At 40.3% G+C, this 26514-nt stretch overlaps 1 protein-coding gene and 2 pseudogenes across 1 annotated transcript; all 3 read left to right on the top strand.

Annotated features, from left to right (window-relative positions):
- Nucleotides 1–2213: 2213 nt before the first annotated feature.
- Nucleotides 2214–3194, top strand: LOC139928594 (microfibril-associated glycoprotein 4 pseudogene; annotated as a pseudogene).
- Nucleotides 3195–13923: 10729 nt separating this feature from the next.
- Nucleotides 13924–14870, top strand: LOC139928601 (microfibril-associated glycoprotein 4 pseudogene; annotated as a pseudogene).
- A 10187-nt stretch (nucleotides 14871–25057) lies between these two features.
- LOC139928599 (microfibril-associated glycoprotein 4-like) lies at nucleotides 25058–25949 on the top strand. Its single transcript, XM_071921204.2, has one exon. The coding sequence runs from the start codon at nucleotides 25098–25100 to the stop codon at nucleotides 25830–25832; it is 735 nt and encodes a 244-aa protein (XP_071777305.2). The 5' UTR covers nucleotides 25058–25097; the 3' UTR covers nucleotides 25833–25949.
- The last annotated feature ends 565 nt before the right edge of the window (nucleotides 25950–26514 follow it).

Below are 26514 nucleotides of genomic sequence, written 5' to 3'. Positions count from 1 at the left end.
ATTTCTGATATTTTAGCCAAAACAGGAGTCGAACACACACACACACACACACACACACACACACACATTGGACGTGGCTCACGGAGGGGCTGTTGTGTTCGACTCCTGTGCGTTGAAAAAGAAATGTTTTGGGTGCTTTGAGGGTCAATTTTGGTCCATTGGAAAAAAGATGAGAAAGTAGGATGGACTGAGTCTTTAAGTTTGCCAGTGGACTCAAGCGATGGCTAGGTTGCTTTGCCTACATGTTAAAATATAGTGCAATAACTATAGTATTTATTGAAATTAGTTCTTTCTAACTCTGAAGCTCAGATGAGGGGATGAGGAGTGGATACAGGGCAGTCAAACCCCTAATTCACTTTAAATTGCATCTGTCTCTACAGTGTCCAGTTGTTCAAGTGTCTTCATGTGTTCAAGTGGCAAGATCAACCAAGCCTGCCTCATTGAGGAGAATAATAAAGAGAAAAATTAATAATTAGTACTGCAGCTTTTATGCAGTGTATGTGTGTAGATGTGGACTGTTGGAAAATATTATGTCCCATTTGAACAAACAATTCTGAATAGAAGAGTGACAGCTAGTGAGTCTGTTCTCCATTTGTAACAGTACATGTGTGAGACCAGGAAGTTTTCTCTGCATACCAGTCATATTGAAGTTCAGTTCCCAGTAGAGCACTGTCTCATAGCATACGGTCATACGAATCTATTTGTTACCTGATACCTGTATTATAATTATTGGAGGTTTTATTACATGGAAAACAATGTCTCAGTGAATGAAATCTGAGCATTTTTTTCATCAGTCAACAATTTCCTGGTTAACTGGTTTTTGACTATTTTTTCTGTTGCATGTGTGAGACCAGGAAGTATTCTCTGCATACCAGTTACATCGAAGTTCAGTTCCTGGTAGTGAATGACATCTGAGCATTTTTTACACTTTTGTTGACTCTTGCCTAAAGAATACTCACTGCTTTTTAGACTGAATAATGTTCTTTTTAAGTTAAGTTGATTTTGTGTTTGTTGTGTTTTAAGTTGAGCTGCAGCACTGGGACTGACAGCTCATCATGGGATTGCTTTATAATCCTGATGGTGGGGGAAAATAAATGCATAAATAGCTAGCTAGCTCGCTACATATAAATAGATTCATTCATTAATTCGTTCATTCTACCTTTACTCCAAATTTGTCCTTCTGTAGCACTTCTCCATTACACATGATCATTCTGGTGTCACAGGTATATTTTATCACATCAATTGACAGGGTACTGTGGTATCAATCGTTGTACACCTTGGTTACTTGCAATGTTAGAATTAATATAGTAGGAATTTAAGCCTTTACGAGTGTTGCTCTCACTTTAAAGAGAAAATCCAACATAAAACAGCTATTGGCGGTGTTTGAAAGTTGTTTCTCCTCATCTAGTAACCACAAATACATAAATATTCATTAATGTGATTATATTATTATATTGTTTGTTTTACAAGTTATTGAAGGTGGAAAAATGAATATCGACCCAATATTCAATAACTACTTTACTCCACATACAACCCTCAGTAGAATGCAACAAGTTCACGCTGCTCTCTGGAGATCCTGGACATAGATTTGAACCAAGTTAAAAAAGACACTCTGCTACTTTGTGTTTGAAGTTCAGTAGCTCATTGCTTGGCCTCCATCTGGCTGAAAATGCAAACAGAAGTCAGAAACACTGCCAAATTTGGTTCTGCAAACATGGGCTGGGCCATGTCAGCATCAAAATTTGCAGAAAACAATGAAGAAGTGCTTCACAGTCATTCCCTTTGCTGTTAACTTTTCATGAGGCATTGTTTTAATTTGGAAAAACAAACAAACAAACAAAAAGAACTCACTGCTGTTCACAGTCAAACTCTTTCTTTAGTGTTCATGTCTCAAGGAGCCTGAAGTAGTTTTTATCCACTGCAAGAAGGAATCATTCAAATCAAATCATTTTTAAGACCACAATTTGAACAACTGGAATATGGAAATAAAAATAGTCTGCTAAGATCAACATGTTCTATCCAAACAATTCAGTGTTTCATTATTTTTTTTATTTTTTTTGATGATTGAAAGCAATGAAATATAATCCATTCTAAAGAATCGTATAAACTGCAAACTGGTCAGACGGCTGCAGAGTTCAACCTGTCATGTAATGCTTTTTTTTTTTTGATCACTGCCATCACCTGTCACCATTTGTGACTATAAATTGACATTCTTCAGCTCAGAGAGCACTGGAGCTGCAAGACTGTGCATCCACTTGACACTTTCATTCGTGCCTTGATCTGAAAAAGAAGATGCAACTTAAAGTTTTCAAAGTGACAGTTTGTGCTGTCACAGTTCTGCTGTTGGCTGCAACAGCCCACTCTTCTCCTCGCTGTGATATCTCCCTGATTGCGGGCTGTGATGAAATCTACAGCAATGTCTCCACAGAGAGTGGTGTGTACACCATCTACCCCTTTCTTACACCTGTTCAGGTCTACTGTGACATGGACACTGATAGAGGGAAGTGGACGGTCATCCAGAGAAGAATGGACGGCACATTGAATTTTTACAGACCCTGGGAGCAGTACAAAGTGGGCTTTGGAAACGCATCAGGAGAGTACTGGCTGGGACTGGAGAACATGCATCTCCTCACCAAGAAGAGAACGTATGAGCTGAGAGTGGACATGGAGGACTTTGAGGGAAACAAAGCGTTTGCCCAGTACTCCTCATTCTCTGTTGGCTCCGAGGCTGATGGCTACAAGCTGCAGGTGTCTGGCTTCAGGAATGGAGGAGCAGGAGACTCAATGGCGACACATAATGGGCAGAAATTCAGCACCTTTGATAAAGATCAGGACCAATGGAGCAACAACTGTGCAAGTGCTTATTACGGAGCCTATTGGTATAATGTTTGCTACCATTCTAACATCAATGGAGCATATCTCTGGGGGACAACAGCACATTATGCAACAAGTGTAACCTGGTCCAGCTGGAAGGGCTATCATTACTCCCTGAAAGCTGTAGCAATGAAGATCAGGCCAGCTTTTTAAGCATATTTGGATTCAGGGGCATTTTTGAATATCACAGCCTTCTGAAGTCAAAATTACAACTTAGTGTCCTCTACACTTAATATATTAACTATCCATGTTAGTGGCATAGTAGTGGCACAATATAGGGAATAGCTAGTCTTCATACATTTGATCATATGAAAAACTTCTTTCAGGGAATCTTAACAATGTCTAATTATATAATCTCGTAATCTTTGTAATATCGCTAAAATCCGACCTATTCTATCATTGCATGATGCTGAAACTGTAATCCATGCATTTGTATCTTCCAGACTTGATTATTGTAATGCTCTTCGCTCTCTCAATGCTGGTCTAACAAACATGTCAAACATCCTTTTAATATTGATGTTTTCAATGTGGTTGTTTTATTTTAACTATTTTATTTGCTTGCTGTATGTTTTGTCCTATGTATTCTTTTAATTGTAAAGTGTATTGGGACCATGCTTCATGGTGCTTCTGCACTTAAATAAATTGATTGATTGATTGATTGATAAACAATCAGTATCTCAATTTTATCTGAAATGATTATAATGGTGACCTAACAGGGATGTATGTTTTTCTACACTTTTCTACACACGAATAAAAATATGCATGCAAAGAAAGCTACTTGTTTTTTCCTTCATTCACATAATATTCATTCATTCATTCATTCATTTTGCATAACTGCTTTTTGCTATTCAGGGTCACAGGGTGGGGGGCTGGAGACTGGAAGGTCTAAACGATCCCTGGACAGGTCACCAGTCACAGGACTAACACATACTCACATTAACACCTATGGGTAATTTAGGGCCTGTCCCATTACCCACATAACCGGTAGCTTGTAGAATTACTAATAATATGGGTGGGGTTGGCAGACACACCCACTTCCTCAGAGCTTCACACCAGTGTGCTGCCAATCATCCACTTAAATAGGTGTGTGGGTATAGATGTATACCTCCCAGGTAGAAGCACTACCAGAAAGCCCCCTCCTTTTGCCCTTGGTGTTGGCTCTGATGCTGTTTGTGCTTTGTAGGACATCTCAGAATGATATTTGATCCAAACCTTTTTTGATGTTTTGATACATCTCCAAAATAAGGTCTTTTTCATTCTTTGCTGACCTTGTAAAGGTGATCCATGCTTTTATATCATCTAGTATACTACTGTAATTCTCTTAACTCCTGTCTCAGTCAGAATTCTCACTCGCATATAGAAGTTAATACAGAATGCTGCAGCAAGGCTTGTAACTAAATCTAAGAGATATGACTATATTAGTCCAAAATTTTGCACTCTTACATTGGTAGCCTGTAAAGTTTAGAATTGATTTGAAGATTTTATTGATCACATTCATTGTGTTGGACTAGCAACTAGCTACATCTCTGACCTTTTAATCCCCTACAAGTCCAATTGCCACCTGAGATCCCGAGGTAGTACACTTAGTCGTTCCAAAATCCAGGCTGAAAGCAAAGGGTGATTGTGCCTCCGCAGTAAACATAGAAACACCTGCCTGAGGTGAACAAAGCAAAGCATGCAAAAAAAAAAAAAACTTGAAAAAAAACTAAAAACGACCATTTAGCAGGCCAGGCCACCGGGAAAACTCCCGGTGCTCCCGATGGCCAGTCCGGGCCTGCTCTGCGGCGAAAAAAAAAATGGCTGACATTCCTTTTATTCTCAGTGGAAAATGCAATATTTTAAGATAGTTATCGGATGTTATCCGATAACACCATATGATCATAAGTTCGGTTCCTGTCAGAGCGCTTTTTTGTCAATGGCTTTGGCTCATGTGAAGGACGGTCAACAGGCAACAGCAAACTGCTTCCCCACCTTTTAAACTAAAACAACCCAATCGCCAGAATAAAATGTTGGCACACACACACACACGCACACACACACACACACACACACACACACCCCGTTGGATGACGTGGCTCACGGAAGGGCTGTTGTGGGCGGACTTGGCGTGTTCGACTCCTGTTTTGGCTAAAATATCTGAAATAAACCAACATCTTTACTTTTTCTTAACATAGATCACCTAGATGCAGTGTAATTACTAGTTCGGCTGTACTAGATATTTGATATATTCAATAGATATATCTTTTTACGACCCTATTTACAACCCTACTTTGCAAACCGGAAGAACTACAACTGTGGAGCCGATTTGTATCAAGCTAGGGAACTGTAGTTTTTAAAAAATATTAGTGTTTTTCCTAGAATTGGAAGTTGTAAATACTGAATTGAGAGTACACTGAGGAGTTTAAGGGGATGGTAAACACATTTGTGTAATCAGATTTTAAATATCTAATTGTTAAATGGGTGAAAATTAATTTTTACCATATTTTACCCATATCTGATAGCGCCCCCAGTTGTTGACTATACTCACGTGATAGCTGAGGTCAAGAGCTCTCTATAACAGTTGGTCCCATGTCTGTAACCCCTTTTGTTGCTGAATTATAAGCCTTCAAACATACACCAAGGTCAAGGTTCAAAGGTCAGTATTTCAAAGCAGGAGCCATGTAGAATCTTCATACTGACATATGTTACTCTCCAGGTCGAGACCTTCCCAACGATGTATTTGGTTTAGCTCTACGACAAAGTTTTAATTTTCTCATTTCAGGGACACAAGCCATATCAGGCCTAGTTTCAGAGAGCACTTTGAAGGCCCAATATATAAAATGAAGCTTTTTGTTTGTTTGTTTGCGGCAATTTGAAATAGAATGAAGCCCACTGATGGCAGACAACCCAAAACAGGAGTCGAACACGTCCATAGCAGCGTCCATAGCAACCACCATAGCAACGATAGAAAGCCTGAATGAATCTTCGTAATAACTAACAAACTAAATCAAACATCATATACATTCACTGAACGAAGATTATGAAAATAAAATGCACATTTCTCGCTAGAAATGTTATCAAAACGCATTTTAATGCCGAAACTATCTTAAAATATTGCATTTTCCACTGAGAATAAAAGGAATGTCAGCCATTTTTTTTTCACCGCAGAGAGAAACTTGACAGTCACGTGACGTGGACGCAGACCAACGTAGCCATCTCCTGCCGCCGGTAGGGGCGCTAATTTAGGAAACGCTCCTGTGGGTCGTATTAGAGGGTAGGAACAAATGACCTATGGGGTCGTTTTTTGCGGGGGGACAGTCTTGCATAGAGGCACACTCTGTGCTCAAACATTGCTTTCTACAAAGCAATGTTAGGCATTTAATCATGACAAAGAGTGGTTCACTAGCTAGAGCAAACAGGCAGGCTAAGAGGGTGACTATGTTGTGTAGCCCTTGTGCACGTTATTTTTGAAGTTTTGTTAACATCTTTGCATCTGCATTTAAGAGTGAGAAAGGTCTATACTGTAGGAGCTGCTGTCAAGTGCACCCTTACCACATTTGAACAGAAATGTGATAGTTGCCTATCTAAGAGTTGGTGATCCTGATCCATTACAGAGCGAGCAATCAGTGTGTTGAAAAAGGAATGTTTTGGGTGCTTTGAGGCAGGGCTGTAGTCGAGACCGCCTTGGTCGAGTCCAAGTCCAGATTGAGTCATTGGTGAATCGAGTCCGATTCAAGACCAAAACCAAGGGGGGTCGAGACCAAGACCGGGGGGAGTTGAGAGGGTCGAGACCGAGTCGAGACCAAGACCGAGGGGGGTCGAGACCGAGTCGAGACCAAGACCGCAAAACTACGAGTCCAATTCGAGACCAATACCATAGCAATGTGTTATCCAAGGCTACCATTGTATTTATTGACTAAAATAGCATATTTTTGTTTATTGCCTAAAATAGAAGAGAGGTTTCTAAAGACATTTCAACAAAATTAGCATGTTTTGAGGACAAAATTAATTGTAGGCAGCTTGTTTATGTTCATAACATACAGTAGTTGAACCTTTACTTAACTAGAAGTGGATTAATCTATTTCACCTACTTTTTCTTACTGCTCCACAACCATATGCTGCTCTCAGCATTGCTTGACTGAAAATATTCTTACCTGGCATGACATTTTAATTTAATCATATTATTGAAATAATCTTATGTCATACTAAAACTGCATAGGATAACTCAGCACTTTGGCAGTCCCTCTGGTTGTGATAGTCTAGCCACAGCCAGTACACTGACATTGGAAAATGACAAATCCACAGGATCTTCTGTCACAGGTGATTTTATTGGGTCTGGCTAAGGCCAATTCCTAAATTAATAGCAAGATTTTTTAGATTTTAATATTTGATCAATTAGTTATCATATGCAGTTTTAATGAAATATGCAATTATGTTATTAATTATGCTGTGTCTTGTTTTACTGGTATGCTCTTGATGCATAAACGTTACTATCTGAACATGGGCATTGAACAACTTTGGGCAACGTTACATATGGACATGGTGAGTTTTGTTGGTTGGGCAGTTGGCATATCACTAAACCTTTCGGTGGGCACATAACTTTGTCAACTGTGAAAATTGTATAATTCGCTGCTGGTCACTTTCTTAGAAGAGATTATAATTATAAAACCAATAATATTATAAAAACAATAATATTATGTAACGTTAATTAATCCGAGACCGATTCAAGACCGAGTCATATTCACTCCCGAGACGGATTCAAGTCCGAGTCATATTAACCAGGAGTCCGAGACGAGACCAAGACCGTCAAAAATGGCGACCGGAGACCGGACTCGAGTACTACAGCCCTGCTTTGAGGGTCAATTTTGGTCCATTGGAAAAAAGATGAGAAAATAGGATGGACCGAGTCTTTAAGTTTGCCAGTGGACTCAGGAGGGAGAAGAGTCAAGCAATGGCTAGGTTTCTGCAGAGAAGGGACAGCGTGTAGCGTGGTGCAGGTCATGTGTTTAGGGCTTGACCATGCACTGGGAGTGTGGGATGCCGTTAATAATACATATCAACATAATGTTCTGATATTCCAAATGCTCCATCTTCATCTTAACTGTCTAGTCATCACACTATAAGTCATCATACTGCTTTATCCAGTTTGCCACTGAGGAAATATTGTCAGGAAAACTATAATTTATACACATATAAAAAAGTATTTATAGATTAAATCCCTGCAGGACATCAGAAAAACTAACATTGTCACATTAATGATAAATATCCAAAGTTGTGATTTGATGATTTGATAAGATGTGATTTGGGGGCAGTGGTAGCCTCGAGGTTAGAGATGTGGATTTGTGACCTGAGGGTTGTGGTTCAAATCCCAGATTGCTTGGACAAATCTGGGCGGAGAAAGTGATTGCTAAATGCTCTTCTGTTGAGGTGCCCTTGAGCAAGGTGCTTAACTCCCAACTGCTCCAGTGGAGCTGCTCCGTAGCCAACAGTAGAAGACAGTGGTTGTAATGGGCAGCTCACAGGTGTGAATGCCTGTAACTGTATGAATGTGAAGCAGGGCATTGCTGAAAAAGAGCATGGATGCTCAGTCAACTTGCCCTGTATAAATAAAGGTTAAATGTCTCCATGAATTCATGTATGGATGCCAAGAAAAGTACTTGTATTTCCTTCAGCCCACAGGAATGTCAATTATATAGCTATTCCAAAAGAAAGGGAAGACTATGGGGCAAGAAAGAGGAATAATATGAGAATGAGTCAATAATGATAAGGAGGAAGTCACTGACTTCAGTATGGTGTCAGAGAAAAAAATCAAAGCAGGACAGGAAATAATGGCCTGCACCAATTTGTATTCATCTGTGTGGAAGGAGTGTTGGAATTTTTTTACTCAAGTCAGAGTAGATTAGAGTAGGTTAGATTTTACTGTAGTTAGTGAGTATATTGGAAATTACACAAGTTAAGGGGGGGGGGTTGCTTAGCTGGTAGGGTGGTAGGGTGGGGGTGAGGGTGGGGGATGCGGGGGGCTCCCAGATACAGTGACCGCCGGCCTCCCCAGCTCCGAACCCTGACCACAGGGCGGGTGGCCCCGAAGCACAAGCGGGGCAAAAGGCAAGACAAGGGGGACAGAGGTCAGGGGACCAGCATTCATGGTTGCACCCATCCGTATTTATTTATTTTTCCTTTTTCTATGATGTGGGGATATTTCCCAGAGAGACCCCAGTTCCCCTCGTATCAACCCACAACAATTCCCTTAAGTGCAACCCATTAGCAATAATATAAGGAACCTTAAAGAGAACTTAAGGTATAAAACTTAACTAAGAGTGTTTGTGCAACCGGGCACAAACTTCAAACTAACTTCACAGCGGTAAGGAAACGGCATTTGAAAGGTGTCGCTAAATGAAGTTCTCATTAACGGTAAGTTAGATGAAGATCTTTGGGACGCTAGTAATGACATCGCCATCTAGAGTCCCTTTGGGGCTAACCGAGCCCCACTCTCTGCTGTTAATTTACATACATCCACGTCTTTCGTTGCCCTATAAACTTTGACGTTAGGTAACGTTGTTACCTGTGGTATCTAAGTGACATTAGTGGAATTATTTAACCGATAACAGTGTCGTGATTCTTCAGTGCATTGAATTGAATTGAACACACGCGGCGTGGGTCTGTACAGGATCTGTGCTTGTTGTTGTTGGGAACAGAGCATGTGTGAGACCAGGAAGTTTTCTCTGCAGTCATATTGAAGTTCAGTTTCCAGTAGAGCACTATCTCATAGCTTATGGTCATACGAATCTATTTGTTACCTGATACCTGTATTATAATTATTGGAGGTTTTATTAAATGAAAAACAATGTCTCATAGAATGAAATCTGAGCATTTTGTTCATCAACAATTTCCTGGTTAACTAGTTTTTGGCAATTTTTTCTGTTGAGACCAGGAAGTATTCTCTGCATACCAGTCACATTGAAGTTCAGTTCCTGGTAGTGAATGAAATCTGAGCATTTTTCACACTTTTGTTGACTCCTGATTACTCACTGCTTTTTATACAGAATAAAGTTATTTTTAAGTGTGGTGGTCCACAGACAATTTGAGCTGCAGCACTGGGACTGACAGCTCATCATGGAATTTCTTTATAATCCTGATGGTGGGGAAAAATAAATGCATAAATAGCTAGCTAGCTCACTACATATAGATAGATTCATTCGTTCATTCTACCTTTCCTCCAAATTTCTCCATTACACATGATCATTCTGGTCTCACAGGGATATTTTATCACATCATTTGACAGGGTGCTGTGGTATCAATCGTTGTACACCTTGGTTGCTTACTGTTAGAATTAATATAGTAGGAATTTAAGCCTTTACGAGTGTTGCACTCTAAAGAGAAAATCCACCATAAAACACTTAGCTTTCCACACTGTTAACAGCTATTGGTGATAGAAAGTTTGAAAGTTGTTTCTCCTCTTCTAGTAACCACAAATAAATAAATATTCATTAATGTGATTATACTTGTTTGTTTTACAAGTTATTGAAGGTGGAAAAATTAATATCCACCCAATATCCAATATCACAATATAGCTACTTTACTCCACATACAACCCACAGCAGAATGCAGCAAGTTCACACTGCTCTCTGGAGGTTGTTGAAAGGCATTCTGGGAGATGCAGGAAATCACTAACTGAAGTAGAAGTAGATGAGGCAGGTTGAGGGAAAGTGGGTACAGCAAAATGGTAAATTACAACGCTTCATCACAAAATAACTCCTTTTTGTTAACATCTTTGCATCTACATTTAAGAGTGAGAAAGGTCTATAGGAGCTGCCGTCAAGTGCACCCTTACCACATTTGAACAGAAATGTGATAGTTGCCTATCTAAGAGTTGGTGATCCTGATCCATTACAGAGCGAGCAATCAGTGTGTTGAAAAAGGAATGTTTTGGGTGCTTTGAGGGTCAATTTTGGTCCATTGGAAAAAAGATGAGAAAATAGGATGGACTGAGTCTTTAAGTTTGCCAGTGGACTCAGGAGGGAGAAGAGTCAAGTGATGGCTAAGAGAAGGGACAGCTGTGCGTGGTGCAGGGCATGTATTTAGGGCTTGACCATGCACTGGGGGTGTGGGATGCAGTTAATAATACATATCAACATAATGTTCTGATATTCTACTGTTAGAAAATGCTCCATCTTCATCTTAACAGTCTAGTCATCACACTACAAGTCATCATACTGCTTTATCCAGTTTGCCACTGAGGAAATATTGTCAGGAAAACTATAATTTATATACATATAAAAAAGTATTTATAGATTAAATCCCTGCAGGACATCAGAAAAACTAACATTGTCACATAAATGATAAATATCCAAAGTTGTGATTTGATGATTTGATAAGATGTGATTTGGGGGCAGTGGTAGCCTCGAGGTTAGAGATGTGGATTTGTGACCTGTGGGTTGTGGTTCAAATCCCAGATTGCTTGGACAAATCTGGGCGGAGAAAGTGATTGCTAAATGCTCTTCTGTTGAGGTGCCCTTGAGCAAGGTGCTTAACTCCCAACTGCTCCAGTGGAGCTGCTCCGTAGCCAACAGTAGAAGACAGTGGTTGTAATGGGCAGCTCACAGGTGTGAATGCCTGTAACTGTATGAATGTGAAGCAGGGCACTGCTGAAAAAGAGCGTGGATGCTCAGTCAACTTGCCCTGTATAAATAAAGGTTAAAATGTCTCCATGAATTCATGCATGGATGCCAAGAAAAGTACTTGTATTTCCTTCAGCCCACAGGAATGTCAATTATATAGCTATTCCAAAAGAAAGGGAAGACTATGGGGCAAGAAAGAGGAATAATATGAGAATGAGTCAATAACGATAAGGAGGAAGTCACTGACTTCAGTATGGTGTCAGAGAAAAAAATCTAAGCCATCACCACTCACCCTTAAAATAATTGGGAAACTAAGTGATTAATTTGAATAACTCCTATAGTATACTTTCTTACACTTACATACTCTGTTAGGGGGTTATCGGGCTCTTTGCTTGGCCTACATCTTATATCTATAGTGCATTATACAACAGTTAGTTTCGGTTGAGCAATTTGATTGGACAAGAGGCATTCCATGAGTGCTGATATACAGTATAACAGCACTGGGACGCTGTACTGTATGTATCACTCCGCTTCACAGGTGTTCTAATGTAACCTTGAGTAGGCTGCGTTCACACACAGCGTTTTTCTGTGTGGAGAAAGCTCTGCCTGGAGCGTTTCTTTTGAGGAGAAATAAAAAGCGGATCACAACAACGTCATCTGACGTTAGCTGAGTAGCTGGCTAGCACTTCTAGCAGACAATACACAGTGTTGTGCAACAAACAAATGCTTACCAGATATTCCCAGTACACGTCCACACACAACTCTAACTTCATTCGCACCTAGTAGCGACAGCGTTATGGATACATTTGACCTTAATTGTGAACGGTCGGCCGAGGCAGAAGATTGGGAAGAAAGTAAGCTGAAATCGTCTGTGCTAACCTCAAAGTAGCTAGCTTAGCTAGCTTGCAGTCGGGAAACAGTTTACCTGTTGCTTGGCAACACTTGGTAGTGCAATCCTGAGGGAACTGTTTTTATTGGCGGAGACAAATAACAGACAAAAATAATCTGTTGTCTCAAATTACTTTTAAAAAATGACTATTATTACTCGATGAATAGCTTTGTTTATACAACTGTTGTATAAAAGCAATATCGCACTCGAGGTCGTGCTGTTATACTGTATATCAGCACGGCTGTGATTATCTTCGGCACTCGGCCTGCGGCCTCGTGCCTACGACCGAATCACAGCTGTGCTGATATACAGTACAACAGCACTCCCTCTCGTCTGATATTGGTTAAGTAACTATAGTATTTATTGAAATTAGTTCTTTCTAACTCTGAAGCTCAGATGAGGGGATGAGGAGTGGATACAGGGCAGTCAAACCCCTAATTCACTTTAAATTGCATCTGTCTCTACAGTGTCCAGTTGTTCAAGTGTCTTCATGTGTTCAAGTGGCAAGATCAACCAAGCCTGCCTCATTGAGGAGAATAATGAAGAGAAAAATGTAATTAGTACTGCAGCTTTTATGCAGAGTGCATGTATGTAGATGTGGACTGTTGGAAAATATGATGTCCCATTTGAACAAACAATTCTGAATAGAAGAGTGAGAGATGGTGAGTCAAACTCAAAACATTTCGGCTAATTCATCAGTCAACTGTTTCCTGGTTACCTGGTTCATTTGCTGTTTTTCTTCATTGGGAACAGAGCATGTGTGAGACCAGGAAGTTTTCTCTGCATACCAGTCATATTGAAGTTCAGTTCCCAGTAGAGCACTGTCTCATAGCTTACGGTCATACAAATCTATTTGTTACCTAATACCTGTATTATAATTACTGGAGGTTTTATTAAATGGAAAACAATGTCTCAGTGAATGAAATCTGAGCATTTTTTTCATCAGTCAACAATTTCCTGGTTAACTGGTTTTTGGCTATTTTTTCTGTTGCATGTGTGAGACCAGGAAGTATTCTCTGCATACCAGTTACACTGAAGTTCAGTTCCTGGTAGTGGATGAAATCTGAACATCACAGATTGATGATATATAACAGTTTAAGAGTATCTGAGGGTGGATTTTTCCTTGAAGTTGCTCTTGGTATGTGCATCAGCTAAATGTAATGTAAAATGCAATGTAATGTAATATAAAACGCAAGAAACAACTAACTGCTGTTCACAAACTCTTTCTTTAGTGTTCATGTCTCAAGGAGCCTGAAGTCATTTTTATCCACTGCACGAAGGAATCATTCAAATCAAATCTTTTTTAAGACCACAATTTGAACAACTGGAATATGGAAATAAAAATAGTCTGCTAAGATCAAGATGTTCTATCTAAACAAATGAGTGTTTCATTTTTTTTTTATTTTTTTTTTGGATGATTGAAAGCAATGAAATATAATCCAGAATCGTATCAACTGCAAACTGGTCAGACAGCTGCAGAGTTCAACCTGTCATGTAATGCTTTTTTTTTTTGATCACTGCCATCACCTGTCACCATTTGTGACTATAAATTGACATTTTTCAGCTCAGAGAGCACTGGAGCTGCAAGACTGTGCATCCACTTGACACTTTCATTCGTGCCTTGATCTGAAAAAGAAGATGCAACTTAAAGTTTTCAAAGTGACAGTTTGTGCTGTCACAGTTCTGCTGTTGGCTGCAACAGCCCACTCTTCTCCTCGCTGTGATATCTCCCTGATTGCGGACTGTGATGAAATCTACAGCAATGTCTCCACAGAGAGTGGTGTGTACACCATCTACCCCTTTCTTACACCTGTTCAGGTCTACTGTGACATGGACACTGATAGAGGGAAGTGGACGGTCATCCAGAGAAGAATGGACGGCACATTGAATTTTTACAGACCCTGGGAGCAGTACAAAGTGGGCTTTGGAGACGCATCAGGAGAGTACTGGCTGGGACTGGAGAACATGCATCTCCTCACCAAGAAGAGAACGTATGAGCTGAGAGTGGACATGGAGGACTTTGAGGGAAACAAAGCGTTTGCCCAGTACTCCTCATTCTCTGTTGGCTCTGAGGCTGATGGCTACAAGCTGCAGGTGTCTGGCTTCAGGAATGGAGGAGCAGGAGACTCAATGACTTACTATAATGGGCAGAAATTCACCACTTTTGATAAAGATCAGGACAATTGGAGCAAGAATTGTGGAAGTTATTATTATGGGGCCTTTTGGTATAATGTTTGCCAACGTTCTAACATTAACGGTGCATATCTCTGGGGGACAACATCACATGTTGGAACAAGTGTAACCTGGTCCAGCTGGAAGGGCTATCAATACTCCCTGAAAGCTGTAGCAATGAAGATCAGGCCAGCTTTTTAAGCATATTTGGATTCAGGGGCCTGCATTTTTTTAAAAAAATATTACAGCCTTCTGAAGTCAAAATTACAACTTAGTGTCCTCTACACTTAATATATAAACTATCCATGTTAGTGGCATAATATAGGGAATAGCTAGCTGCATACATTTATATGTGTGACATATGAAAACATTCTTTCAGGGAATCTTAACAATGTCTAATCTGCAATCTATGGTCAGATTCCAAACCTCGCCTCTTTCCCTCCGCTCCTCCACCCTCGTAGGTCACCTCACCCCTCCATCGCTACATAGGCTCAGAAGTTGCTCATCCCGGTCGCGACTCTTCTCATCCCTGGCGCCACAATGGTGGAACGAGCTCCCCTCTTCTGTCAGAATGGCTGAATCACTGCCCATCTTTCGGCAGAGACTAAAGACACATCATTTCAGGTTACACCTGGACCCTTCTTGAACTAACCTATCTTCTTACCCTTCTTCAATATTAAAAAAAAAATAATAATCTACGAATGCTTCTTATTCCTATTAGAAGGCTTAGCTGATGAAGACTGTGATGCACAGTAAGGTTTCACTACTGTTGACAAAATGTACTTATTGTAAGTCGCTTTGGAGAAAACGTCTGCTAAATGATGTAATGTAATGTAATATAACCAATCAGTATCTCAATTTTATCTGCAATTATTATACTGCAAAACATGTATCTTATGCTTTTCACTATGAATAAAAATATGCATGCAAAGAAAACTATTTGTTTTTTCCTTCATTCACATAATATTCATTCATTCATTCATTCGTTCATTCATTCATTTTGCATAATTGCTTTTTGCTATTCAGGGTCCCAGGGTGGGGGGCTGGAGACTGGAAGGCCAGGAAATATCCTGGAAGGCCAGGAAATATCCTGGACAGGTCACCAGTCACAGGACTAACACTTACTCACATTAAACCTATGGGTAATTTAGGGCCTGTCCCATTACCCACACGTAACTGGTAGCTTGTAGAGTTGAAACGTTCAGTTCCAGAAGAGTTTTTGACCAACCGCCAGACTAATTGGGATTTTTAACTTTAGCGATAGCTGCCATATTGCACAACAGAGAACCCCTTCAGTCTCTGAGATCAGAAAACGATAGTAAAGGTTACTGTAATGATCCTCAGTTATAAATGTTTCAACCTCGTTAGTGCTCATCTGTCCTAATAGACAACCCACTGAGTTGGTCACTATTCCTGGAGTCACTAGCGAGTTAGGAGATGCACACAAGTCATCATTCCAGCCATAATATTTTACAAGTGGTGTTAGCCAGAGTTTCCATTAGTTTTTCACAATTGTTTACACACTGGAAAACTGGAACTTTGGACAACAATCACTAAAACCTGAAACTCATGTATCAAATCCCTAAACCAAGTCTGCAAACCCACAAGCACATTTTCTGCTTTTCACTCAGTTTGCAATTCTCTATCACACTTTTTGCAAAACACTACACACAGTAATGTGTAGTTTTCTCTCGTTTCGATTCATAATAGTGTTTTCCATTGAGCACATCAGTGTGTAGTCGGTTAGAAAGATGTATTCATTTGATGGTTGTGTGTGTCATTTTATTGCAAAATAACATTTTGAAAAGAGATAAAAATGGTTTTGAATGCAGTGTTTCATTTTGCCAGTGATTTGTGGGGTTTTGTGTGAGTGGTTTTGTGTTTAGAGTTTTGAGAAAATGAGCCCTAGTTTAAGAAAATGTGTGTAAGCAATTGTGAAAAAACAATATACGTGATACCCCCCCCCCCCCCACACACACACACACACACTGCTGTCAGCCTGCAGCCCTCCATTAGTCTCAATTGAATTGTTTGGTAACTGCCAATTCTAGTTATTTTAATAACCATAACTAAGTTTTCAGAGAATTAGAATATTATTAAATTGTATATTGTTTTACCATTATAGCTTTGTTGCTGATCAGACTTCAAATAAATTTCTACTTTTTTTATGTGTGAAACTCGCATCTCTGTCCTTCATTCTGCAGAATCAATCTGTGTATGTGGAAACCCTCTTAGTTTGTTGCAAGTGTATTCAAGTAGCTATTTATTTGGGTGAAAGTCCCAACGTGACATAGTCAACCTAGAGTATTTGGCCTATAGATAAGATCTAGTTGCGCCGTCAACCTGGCCTGGTCACACATACTTGCAGTTTTGTGTACTGAAGTGCGTGTTCATGTGGCACCAAGTAAGTGTGTCAGACTGTCCCATGTCTATATAAATACCAACATGCAGTACAATTATTCCACACTTAATGCACCCTTACCCTAATAACTGCTTTGGAGCGAGAATTGCCAAGTTAACGGGAAAGAAAACTTTCCAATGTAAGCTATGCATCATAATAATGTACTATTTTGTAATTAAAGGTTGTGTTATCAGTTCTTATACTTAAATTATGGCAACACCCTACCGGCATACTGACTATACTGATGGACCACACTACATCATATTGGTTTGTGTATTTATCGTTTAGTTTATAATAAAACTGGTTAATCTTTATGGCGTGGTGATCCACTTTGTCATGATTTTGAGCTGGTCATGCAGCTGCCAACTTTACAGAAAACCTTGGAGTGAGATTTGATGGAAGTTGGGTGCGCATGCGGCAAATTTTTTTGGGGCCCGTTCGGGGTTGCCACCGCATGCCGAAGACATTTATTTTTTATTCATTTTTGTACTTGAAGTAAAGAAACATGACTATTTACAGCCATTTCCCCAGTTTCATAACTTCTAATCCTTACCCCAACCATTAAAAAATGAACATAGAAATACAGTTTTTGGCCACCAGAGGGATCATTGACCTGGTGGCTTGGACATATTTATATTTATACGCATATCTTGGTAATATATCCCACTTCAAATGTATTTTTGTATGCATTTCATTACATACAAATATAATATTGCATATATGCTACAATAAAACCAACTGAAAATGAAACAAGACTGCAGTCAGTTTAGCTGCAAAACAACTAGTCCTAACCTACCTTGCCATTTAAAAAAAATCAATACAGAAAAATGTGCTGGGTTAGTGCTGTAATAATATCAGAGAAAGATTACATCAGAGAAAGATTACATACTTACAAGCATACAGAAGCCTGATGCAAATAGACAGAGGCCAATATTGTCTTTATATAACTGACGGACAGAGCTGTCTGTGCTTTTTGGAGGTAGTGGCAACAAAGCAATATTGACCTTTTGTTGTTGACAGTCATGATATAAGAAAACTAGCATTATGTAACTTTTTACATACATTTATTCCTCCTTGGCGCAATAACATACCTTTCATTTGTGCTTGCACGTCCTCTATTTTCTTTTCTCTCTCTATTGGCACCTGACCAGTAGTGTTGATTGGACATATTGGCGTTTGATTACCATGAATTTCTTCATGATTGACACTTTAACGGCCCTGTGCTCCACTGACTGCTCTGCTCCATCAGATCAAGTGAAGAGGCATCACTCTGCTCACAATATAAATGTATTTCTTTTTTCTACACAATTAGTATCATTCCATTGTCGTTTTGCCCACAAAGTCCTGCATCAGAATGTAAGCCATTATATTCTTTACAATCTGCCTTTGCGGGGCAAAACGTCAGTAGAATGATTTTAATATTGCAGAACACGTAATTACAAGAGGCTATTTAATTTAGGGCCAGAGTGACACCTCTTCACTTGATCTATGCAGCTTTGTAGGATGCTGTCTGCTTAAATGAAGCCCTATCAAGTCTATGGCGCACTTTTTTCATACGGAGATACTCTCTTCATTCAACTAAGGCGTACCAGGAGGTGGCGGTACGGAATAAGAAGTAAGGGTACTCATGTGGACAAAAATCAGAAGTGCCGGTACTCTACCGGTGAGTACCGGCCCATTTCAGGCACTGGTAGTAGTAGTAATAGTTCAAGTTCAAGTTCATAGTGTTAGTAGGCTAATACTCACCACCTGTCAGATTGTTTTTCGAATTCGAAACCTCCGATGTAGAGCACTAGTGGAGTCTGTCCGAAATGTTTTCAAAGCAGGCTGTAAGTTCGCGGCAAAATAGCGCGTCACCTGACATTCATTTTTTTTTTTTTTTTGATTTGACAGAGTGAGAAATAGGTGTGGCGTGAGAGCGTGTGAAGAGGGTAATTTGCGTGATTCTCACGCTCAGTGCGTGAGAGTTGGCAGCTCTGAAAGTGGTAAAGTGTACAGAGACTTAATTTACTTTAAATTGCATCTGTGTCTATTGAGACCAGTTGTTCAAGTGTCTGTATTCAAGTGGCTAGATCAACCAAGCCCACCTCAATGAGGAGAAAAATGAAGTGAAATCTTACAGCCTTTATGAAGAGTTCATGTGGACTGTTGGAAAATATTATGTCCCATCTGTCCAAACACTGAATAGAAGAGTGACAGACGGTGGGTCAAGTCAAAACATCTCGGCTAATTCATCAGTCAACTGTTTCCTGGTTACCTGGTTCATTTGCTGTTTTTCTCCATTGGTAACAGTACATGTGTGAGACCAGGAAGTTTTCTCTGCATACCAGTCATACTGAATTTCAGTTCCTGGTACTGAATGAAATCTGAGCATTTTTCATACTTTTGTTGACTCCTGCCTAAAGAATACTCACTGCTTTTTAGACAGAGTAATGTTCTTTTTAAGTGTGGTGGTCCACAGACAATTTGAGCTGCAGCACTGGGACTGACAGCTCATCATGGGATTGCTTTATAATCCTGATGGTGGGGAAAAATAAATGCATAAATAGCTAGCTAGCTCGCAACATATTCATTCATTCATTCATTCATTCATTCATTCATTCACTCTACCTTTCCTCCAAATTTGTCTTTAACACTTCTCCATTAACATGAACATTCTGGTGTCAACTTTCAACAACATAGATGAAAAAATCAATCATAGAAGAGGAAGAGATACCAGTTTCTCTGACCATAGCCTCAATTGTCTGTAATGCAACACAGCCTCAACAGATAATGAAAAAAATGGTTGCAAATTGTTTCTTCTCTTCTAGTAATCACAAATAGGCTAAATATATATTCATTAATTTGAGTTTACTTGTTTGCTTTATTGAAGGTGGAAAAATGAATTTCCACCTAATATTCAATATTGCAATACAACTACTTTACTTTGGTCACATACAACCCACAGCAGAATGCAGCAAGTTCATGCTGTTCTCTGGGGGTTGTTGAAAGTCATTCTGGGAGACGCAGGAAATCGGTTGCAACCTTTACAAGTGAACCAATCAACATACACACACCCTTCTGTCAAACCTTTTAAATGACACATACTCACTCACTGTCTAGCTTGCTGTGCAGACTGCCACTCTGCAGCTGTTGTCTGCTGTCATGAGTCTTGCTGCTTTTGTTCATGCTGTGTTTTTCACATGCTCAAGTTGTCTTGTTTTGAGACAGATGAAGGATCTCAGAGGCACAGTTCTTATTTGGATACTCAAATACAAAACCTGGATAGAGCTTGAAATAGCAACACAAATCCACCTCTACTATAACCACCTCTAATATAAATAATTAATGGGTGGTTGGGTAAGCTTAATTTTCAATCCAGGTTATTTCTGTAAGAGTATGTATTTTGGCATAGCCAATGCATGAAGATGCCAACATGTTGCTGGCTCAAATCAAGAACTTGCCTGCTCAACTCAAAACTCTTCTTGATGCCCGTAGCCAGCACGTATCTTGCCATATGTTAATTTGAGGGCACTGTGCAGCTGCTGAACCTACATGCCTCAGTGATAAGGGCAGCATAGGCATTGAAGGGGAACTTACCACATGCTGTTGCTACATATAGGTACTAATAGCTACATGCTGTGGCTTGCAATTGTTTGGCAGTGTCTGGTTCTGCTGGTTTGGGAGGCTACATGCTCTCCACTGAATCTCAGTGAGGTTGGAACTAGGACCACCATGATTTGATTTGGGGGTTTGATTTTCTCCCTGCTGAATTTTTTAGCGTGCTGCTTGGATTCGTACAGGGAGCACCCTGTTCTGCCAAATACAACTGTATAAGCATTTGTACAATAAGGTTTTAACTTCATTTCTGAGAGTGTTCCGAAATGAAGCATCGGCCAAAAGTTGATGAGTGTCTGAATGACTATAGATATTTATATCAATAAATAAGCCATTTGGCCAAGCTGGCCTAGGCTCACATAGATACATCGGCCACTAGATAAATAAGTAATTTGGCCAAGCTGGCCCAGGCACACACAGAGAGTTTGGTCACTAGATAAACAAACCACTCGGCCAAGCTGACCTAGGCACTCACAAGTTAGGCAGGTTCCACTGTTCAATATTGGTTGCTTTACTTTCCGTGCTGAGGAAACGGCACGTAATTGCAGCGCACATGTTTTGGTGGGTTAGGTCTGCTGTTTTGGGGGGTCTAATGCATGTGCAGCAGCGAGCCATAAAAGATCTATTCATTCAAAAACAAACTCATTGCTATGTCCTAACCATTTATAAACTTATTAATATCAATATGTGAGTTGTCCTAACTAAAATGAAGTAGAAGTACACAAGCCAGGTTAAGGGAAAGTGGGTACAGCAAAATGGAAAGTTGCTCTTGGTAACAGCATTAGCTAAATGTAAAGTAATATGCAAGAGATGAATCAGCTATTCACATGCTTCTCTTGGCTTCTTGTGTGTTTGTTACAAGACATAATGGTAATTTCCTACTAATAATCATGTTGCCAAAAAATATTTTGCAATTATCAGAGGGGAAAGTTCAATGGGACGTGCTGCTACTTTGTGTTTGAAGTTCAGTAGCTCATTGCTTGGCCTCCATCTGGCTGACAATGCAAACAGAATCAGAAACACTGCCAAATTAGGCTCTGCAAACATTACAGGCTGGACAATGTCAGCATCAAAATGTGGACACAAAACCCAACAAGCAGAAAACAGTGCTTCACAGTCATTCCCTTTTCATGAGGCATTTTTTAAAATTTGTCGAAAAAAATAACAACAATAAAACAAAAAGGCTGCTGTTCACAGTCAAACTCTTTCTTTAGTGTTCATGTCTCATGGAGCCTAAATTAGTTTTTATCCACTGCAAGAAGGAATAATTCAAATCAAATAATTTTATCACTACAATTTTAATAACTGGAATATGAAAATGATATAGTCTGCTGAGCTCAAGGTGTTCTATCTAGAGAAGTAGCAATGTCATTTTATTTTTGTCCATTTAAATCAGAGAAATATTATCAGTTCTAAGGAATCTTATGAACTGCAAACTGATCAGACAGCTGCATAGTCAAGCTATCATGCAATTTGCGATTTTTTTATCATTTTTTTTTTTCTATCAATGCCATCACCATTTGTGACTATAAATTGACATTCTTCAGCTCAGAGAGCACTGGAGCTGCAAGACTGTGCATCCACTTGACACTTTCATTCGTGCCTTGATCTGAAAAAGAAGATGCAACTTAAAGTTTTCAAAGTGACAGTTTGTGCTGTCACAGTTCTGCTGTTGGCTGCAACAGCCCACTCTTCTCCTCGCTGTGATATCTCCCTGATTGCGGACTGTGATGAAATCTACAGCAATGTCTCCACAGAGAGTGGTGTGTACACCATCTACCCCTTTCTTACACCTGTTCAGTGTGAAATGTGTGAGATGAGAAACTCCAGGGCCATTCTTAGTGTATCAAAACCCATGAATTGCCACAGAGTGCCTAAGTTATCAAAATCTTAAGGTATTAATATTATTTTAAAATGATGTAGGATTTGACATAAGCATAGGATTTAACATTTTCCTCACTTTCAGCCAGAGCTGTGTCACATGTTGAAGACAGCATGTGACTCTGAGGGAGAAATTAGACCTCTAGTGTACATGACCATCGTCAGATTGCTTTGCTTGTGTGTGTGTATGTGTGTGTGTGTGCATCAGCATGATGTCAGGAGTGGGATTTTGGCTCAATCCCATCGGTCAGACAGCCGCGACCATAGTCCATTGTCCACCTGTCACTGAGGGTCCAAGATGGGACTTGCGATGCGGGGCGGTTCCCTCCATCCTCCAGCCTAGACCTCACTACCTGTGGCCTGGGCTCCTGTGGTTGGCCGTGTCCCCAACTGATTAAAAATTCCAAACTATAAATAACCCTGTTTATAGGAATGGAATGAAGGGTGTGAAAAGAAAATTCCCCTCAGTGGTTTCTCCCTTAGTGTTTTCTGATTCAACTTTTCTGATTCATGGTGCAGTACCAAACACCAGGTCTACTGTTTTTGGATGTGCACGCACTATCCTTTTGTAGAATGAAGTGTGTGACAGAATAATTACAATTACAATTACAATTTCCCATTTGGCAGACGCTTTTATCCAAAGCAACGTACACATGAGATTTTAATACAACACAAGCAAGGATCTAGTCAGGAGAGAACAACGAGAGAAAGTGCCATAAAGCTAAGTTTAAGAACGAATAATGTTCTTTTAAACTGTGAAATTCACAGACAAGCGACAGTCTGACCTGCAGCACTGGCTGAGAGGCACCAGGATTGACAGCTCATCATGGGAGTGTTTGCCAAACCTGTAAGGGTGGGGATCAAGAACAAAAGGTTAACCAGGTATTCATACACGCCTCCCTTGATCTAGTGTGGTTAGCTGTTGTACAAAGAAAACATGTTTCCTTCACATGAAACCTAACTCATGATCTGGGGCCTATCTCAAGAAGCAAGATTAGTGAGTCAGTGAGCTAACTTTAGCTTTTTCCTGGCTTTTCAGTCTTTTTGTGCACATATAATCTATTTATTTTTCCCCGCTGAATCCTATTACTTTTGAAATAACCTAATTTCCAATATATAAAATTTTCATCTCATCTTAAATACGCTGCTCTGGATTTGTCCATGTTTTATGCAATTGTCTTTGCTACAAACCCCGCCTCTTTCATGTGAACGTGTCTCCCATGTCCAGTTCCTTTTCTTCTCACCCATTAGGAAATCAAAGATGTCCATGATGTCTATGTCATGGCTCTTGCCATGACTCTAGTTTTCCTTGTGTTTCTCGTTGTTCCCTGCCCCCTGTGTGTCTCCGCCTCCCTGGTTTGTCTTTCTGTGTTTGTCTGTGTCTGTCGTGTGTGGCGTGGGCGTGGCTCCCTCTCCTTCCCAGCTCCTGGGCTCCTGAGTTGCCGACACACCTGAACCTCATCACTCATCACCTCCTGTATATCAACCCCGGCGTACCTACCAGTGGTCGCCAGATTGTTCCACCAACTCCGTGGTAGACACACTCTCGGTCGCTCTGCACTTTATGTCTGGACTTACCTTGTGTATCAAGTTCTGTTAATGTTGATCGTGTCTCTCCTGTGCCCAGGATTTCCTCCATGAGTCTCTCCACCTGCCCACGCCACATCTGCCAGCCACCTAGCTTTCCTGCCTGTCCGCCAGCTCGTTACACTCCAACCCGAGCTCCAGCCAGCCGTCTCGCTCGCCGGCTAACCCACCAGCTCGTCAGCTCGCCGGTCAGCCCAGCTCCGATCATCTTCCCTACTCCGGCTGCCTGCCTTCATCTCACCACTTCTAATTCCAACCTCCAATAAATCGCTTTTCCTTTTACATTTTGTCTGTGTCTGCATTTGGGTCCAAGAAGACAACCATTCCTAACAGTCTAGGAGTCGAGTGCCACGGTCAAAAGGAGGGGTCTGCTTCACCTCGTCACAGTAATCTGGGTCCACCTCCCACCTGAGAATACACAAAAAATATCTCACACAAAATATTATTTGGTAATATTTAGTCACAGAGAGACAGATGGTTAGATAAATAGCATATGAAGCAGTGAGTCAGCAGTAATGAAGTGTGCCAATGTTAGCAAAATCTTGGATGTGATCAGGATGTTTGATCTCGATGACCAATATTTTATACCTGGCAGATCCGCACTTCAATGCATTTACATTGTTTTGGGACACTTGTTTGGTAACACCCCTCCATCATCTACAGTGTGTAGATGTGATCACTTTGACTGCAGTCAAACTCTTTCTTTAGTGTTCATGTCTCATGGAGCCTAAATTCGTATTTATCCACTGCAAGAAGGAATAATTCAAATCAAATCATCTCTAACACTACAATTTGAATAACTGGAATATGAAAATCAAAATTGTCTGCTTAGATCAACATGTACTATCTAGAGAATAAGCAATTTAAATTTATTTTTGATGATTTAAAGCAGTATAATCAATTATAAGGAATCTTATGAACTGCAAACTGGTCAGACGGCTACATATTTAAAGCTGTCATGCAAGTTTTTCATTTGATCAGTGCCATCACCTGTCACCATTTGTGACTATAAATTGACATTCTTCAGCTCAGAGAGCACTGGAGCTGCAAGACTGCATCCACTTGACACTTTCATTCGTGCCTTGATCTGAAAAAGAAGATGCAACTTAAAGTTTTCAAAGTGACAGTTTGTGCTGTCACAGTTCTGCTGTTGGCTGCAACAGCCCACTCTTCTCCTCGCTGTGATATCTCCCTGATTGTGGACTGTGATGAAATCTACAGCAATGTCTCCACAGAGAGTGGTGTGTACACCATCTACCCCGTTCTTGCACCTGTTCAGGTCTACTGTGACATGGACACTGATAGAGGGAAGTGGACGGTCATCCAGAGAAGAATGGACGGCACATTGAATTTTTACAGACCCTGGGAGCAGTACAAAGTGGGCTTTGGAGACGCATCAGGAGAGTACTGGCTGGGACTGGAGAACATGCATCTCGTCACCAAGAAGAGAACGTATGAGCTGAGAGTGGACATGGAGGACTTTGAGGGAAACAAAGTGTTTGCCCAGTACTCCTCATTCTCTGTTGGCTCCGAGGCTGATGGCTACAAGCTGCAGGTGTCTGGCTTCAGGAATGGAGGAGCAGGAGACTCAATGGCGACACATAATGGGCAGAAATTCAGCACCTTTGATAAAGATCAGGACCAATGGAGCAACAACTGTGCAAGTACTTATTACGGAGCCTTTTGGTATAGTAGCTGCCACCATTCTAACATCAATGGAGCATATCTCTGGGGGAAAACATCACATTATGCAACAAGTGTAACCTGGTCCACCTGGAAGGGCTATCATTACTCCCTGAAAGCTGTAGCAATGAAGATCAGGCCAGCTTCTTAAGCATATTTGGATTCAGGGGCATTTTTGAATATCACAGCCTTCTGAAGTCAAAATTACAACTTAGTGTCCTCTACACTTAATATATAAACTGTTTAGATTTTCATATGAGGGAATCCATGTTAGTGCCATCGTAGTAACATAATGGGAATAGCTAGTCTTCATACATTTTATCATATGAAAAAAATCTTTCTGATTATCTAATCAAACAGTATCTCAAGTTTATCAGAAATCGTTATAATGGTGACCTATCAGGGATGTATGTTTTTCTACACTGCAAAGCATGTATCTTATCCTTTTCACTATGAATACAAATATGCATGTAAAGAAAATGACTTGTTTTTCCCTTCATTCACATAGTATTCATTCATTCATTTTCGATAACTTATTCCTATTCAGGGTCACGGGGTGGGGGGCTGGAGACTGGAAGGCAGGGAAACAACCTGGACAGGTCACCAGTCCATCACAAACAAGTAGACAGTAGACTATATATATCACTCTGATTATCAAGTTGTGTGTTCAAGTAGCGTGCCATGCAGCAGATTGCAGCCGCACATCAGTATAACTATCTCATGGTATTTTGTCTAGCAGTGCAATGGAACAAAATACCATGAGATAGTTGTACTGATTAGGGCTGAAAAGCATGAAAAACATTCTCTGCATTGTGGAGCATGGACATAGTTTC

The sequence above is a fragment of the Centroberyx gerrardi genome, chromosome 7 (assembly GCF_048128805.1).
Source record: "Centroberyx gerrardi isolate f3 chromosome 7, fCenGer3.hap1.cur.20231027, whole genome shotgun sequence".
Classification (NCBI taxonomy): Eukaryota; Metazoa; Chordata; class Actinopteri; order Beryciformes; family Berycidae; genus Centroberyx; species Centroberyx gerrardi.
The sequence above is the reverse complement of the archived record's forward strand: the minus strand, read 5'-3'. Positions and strand labels throughout refer to the sequence as shown.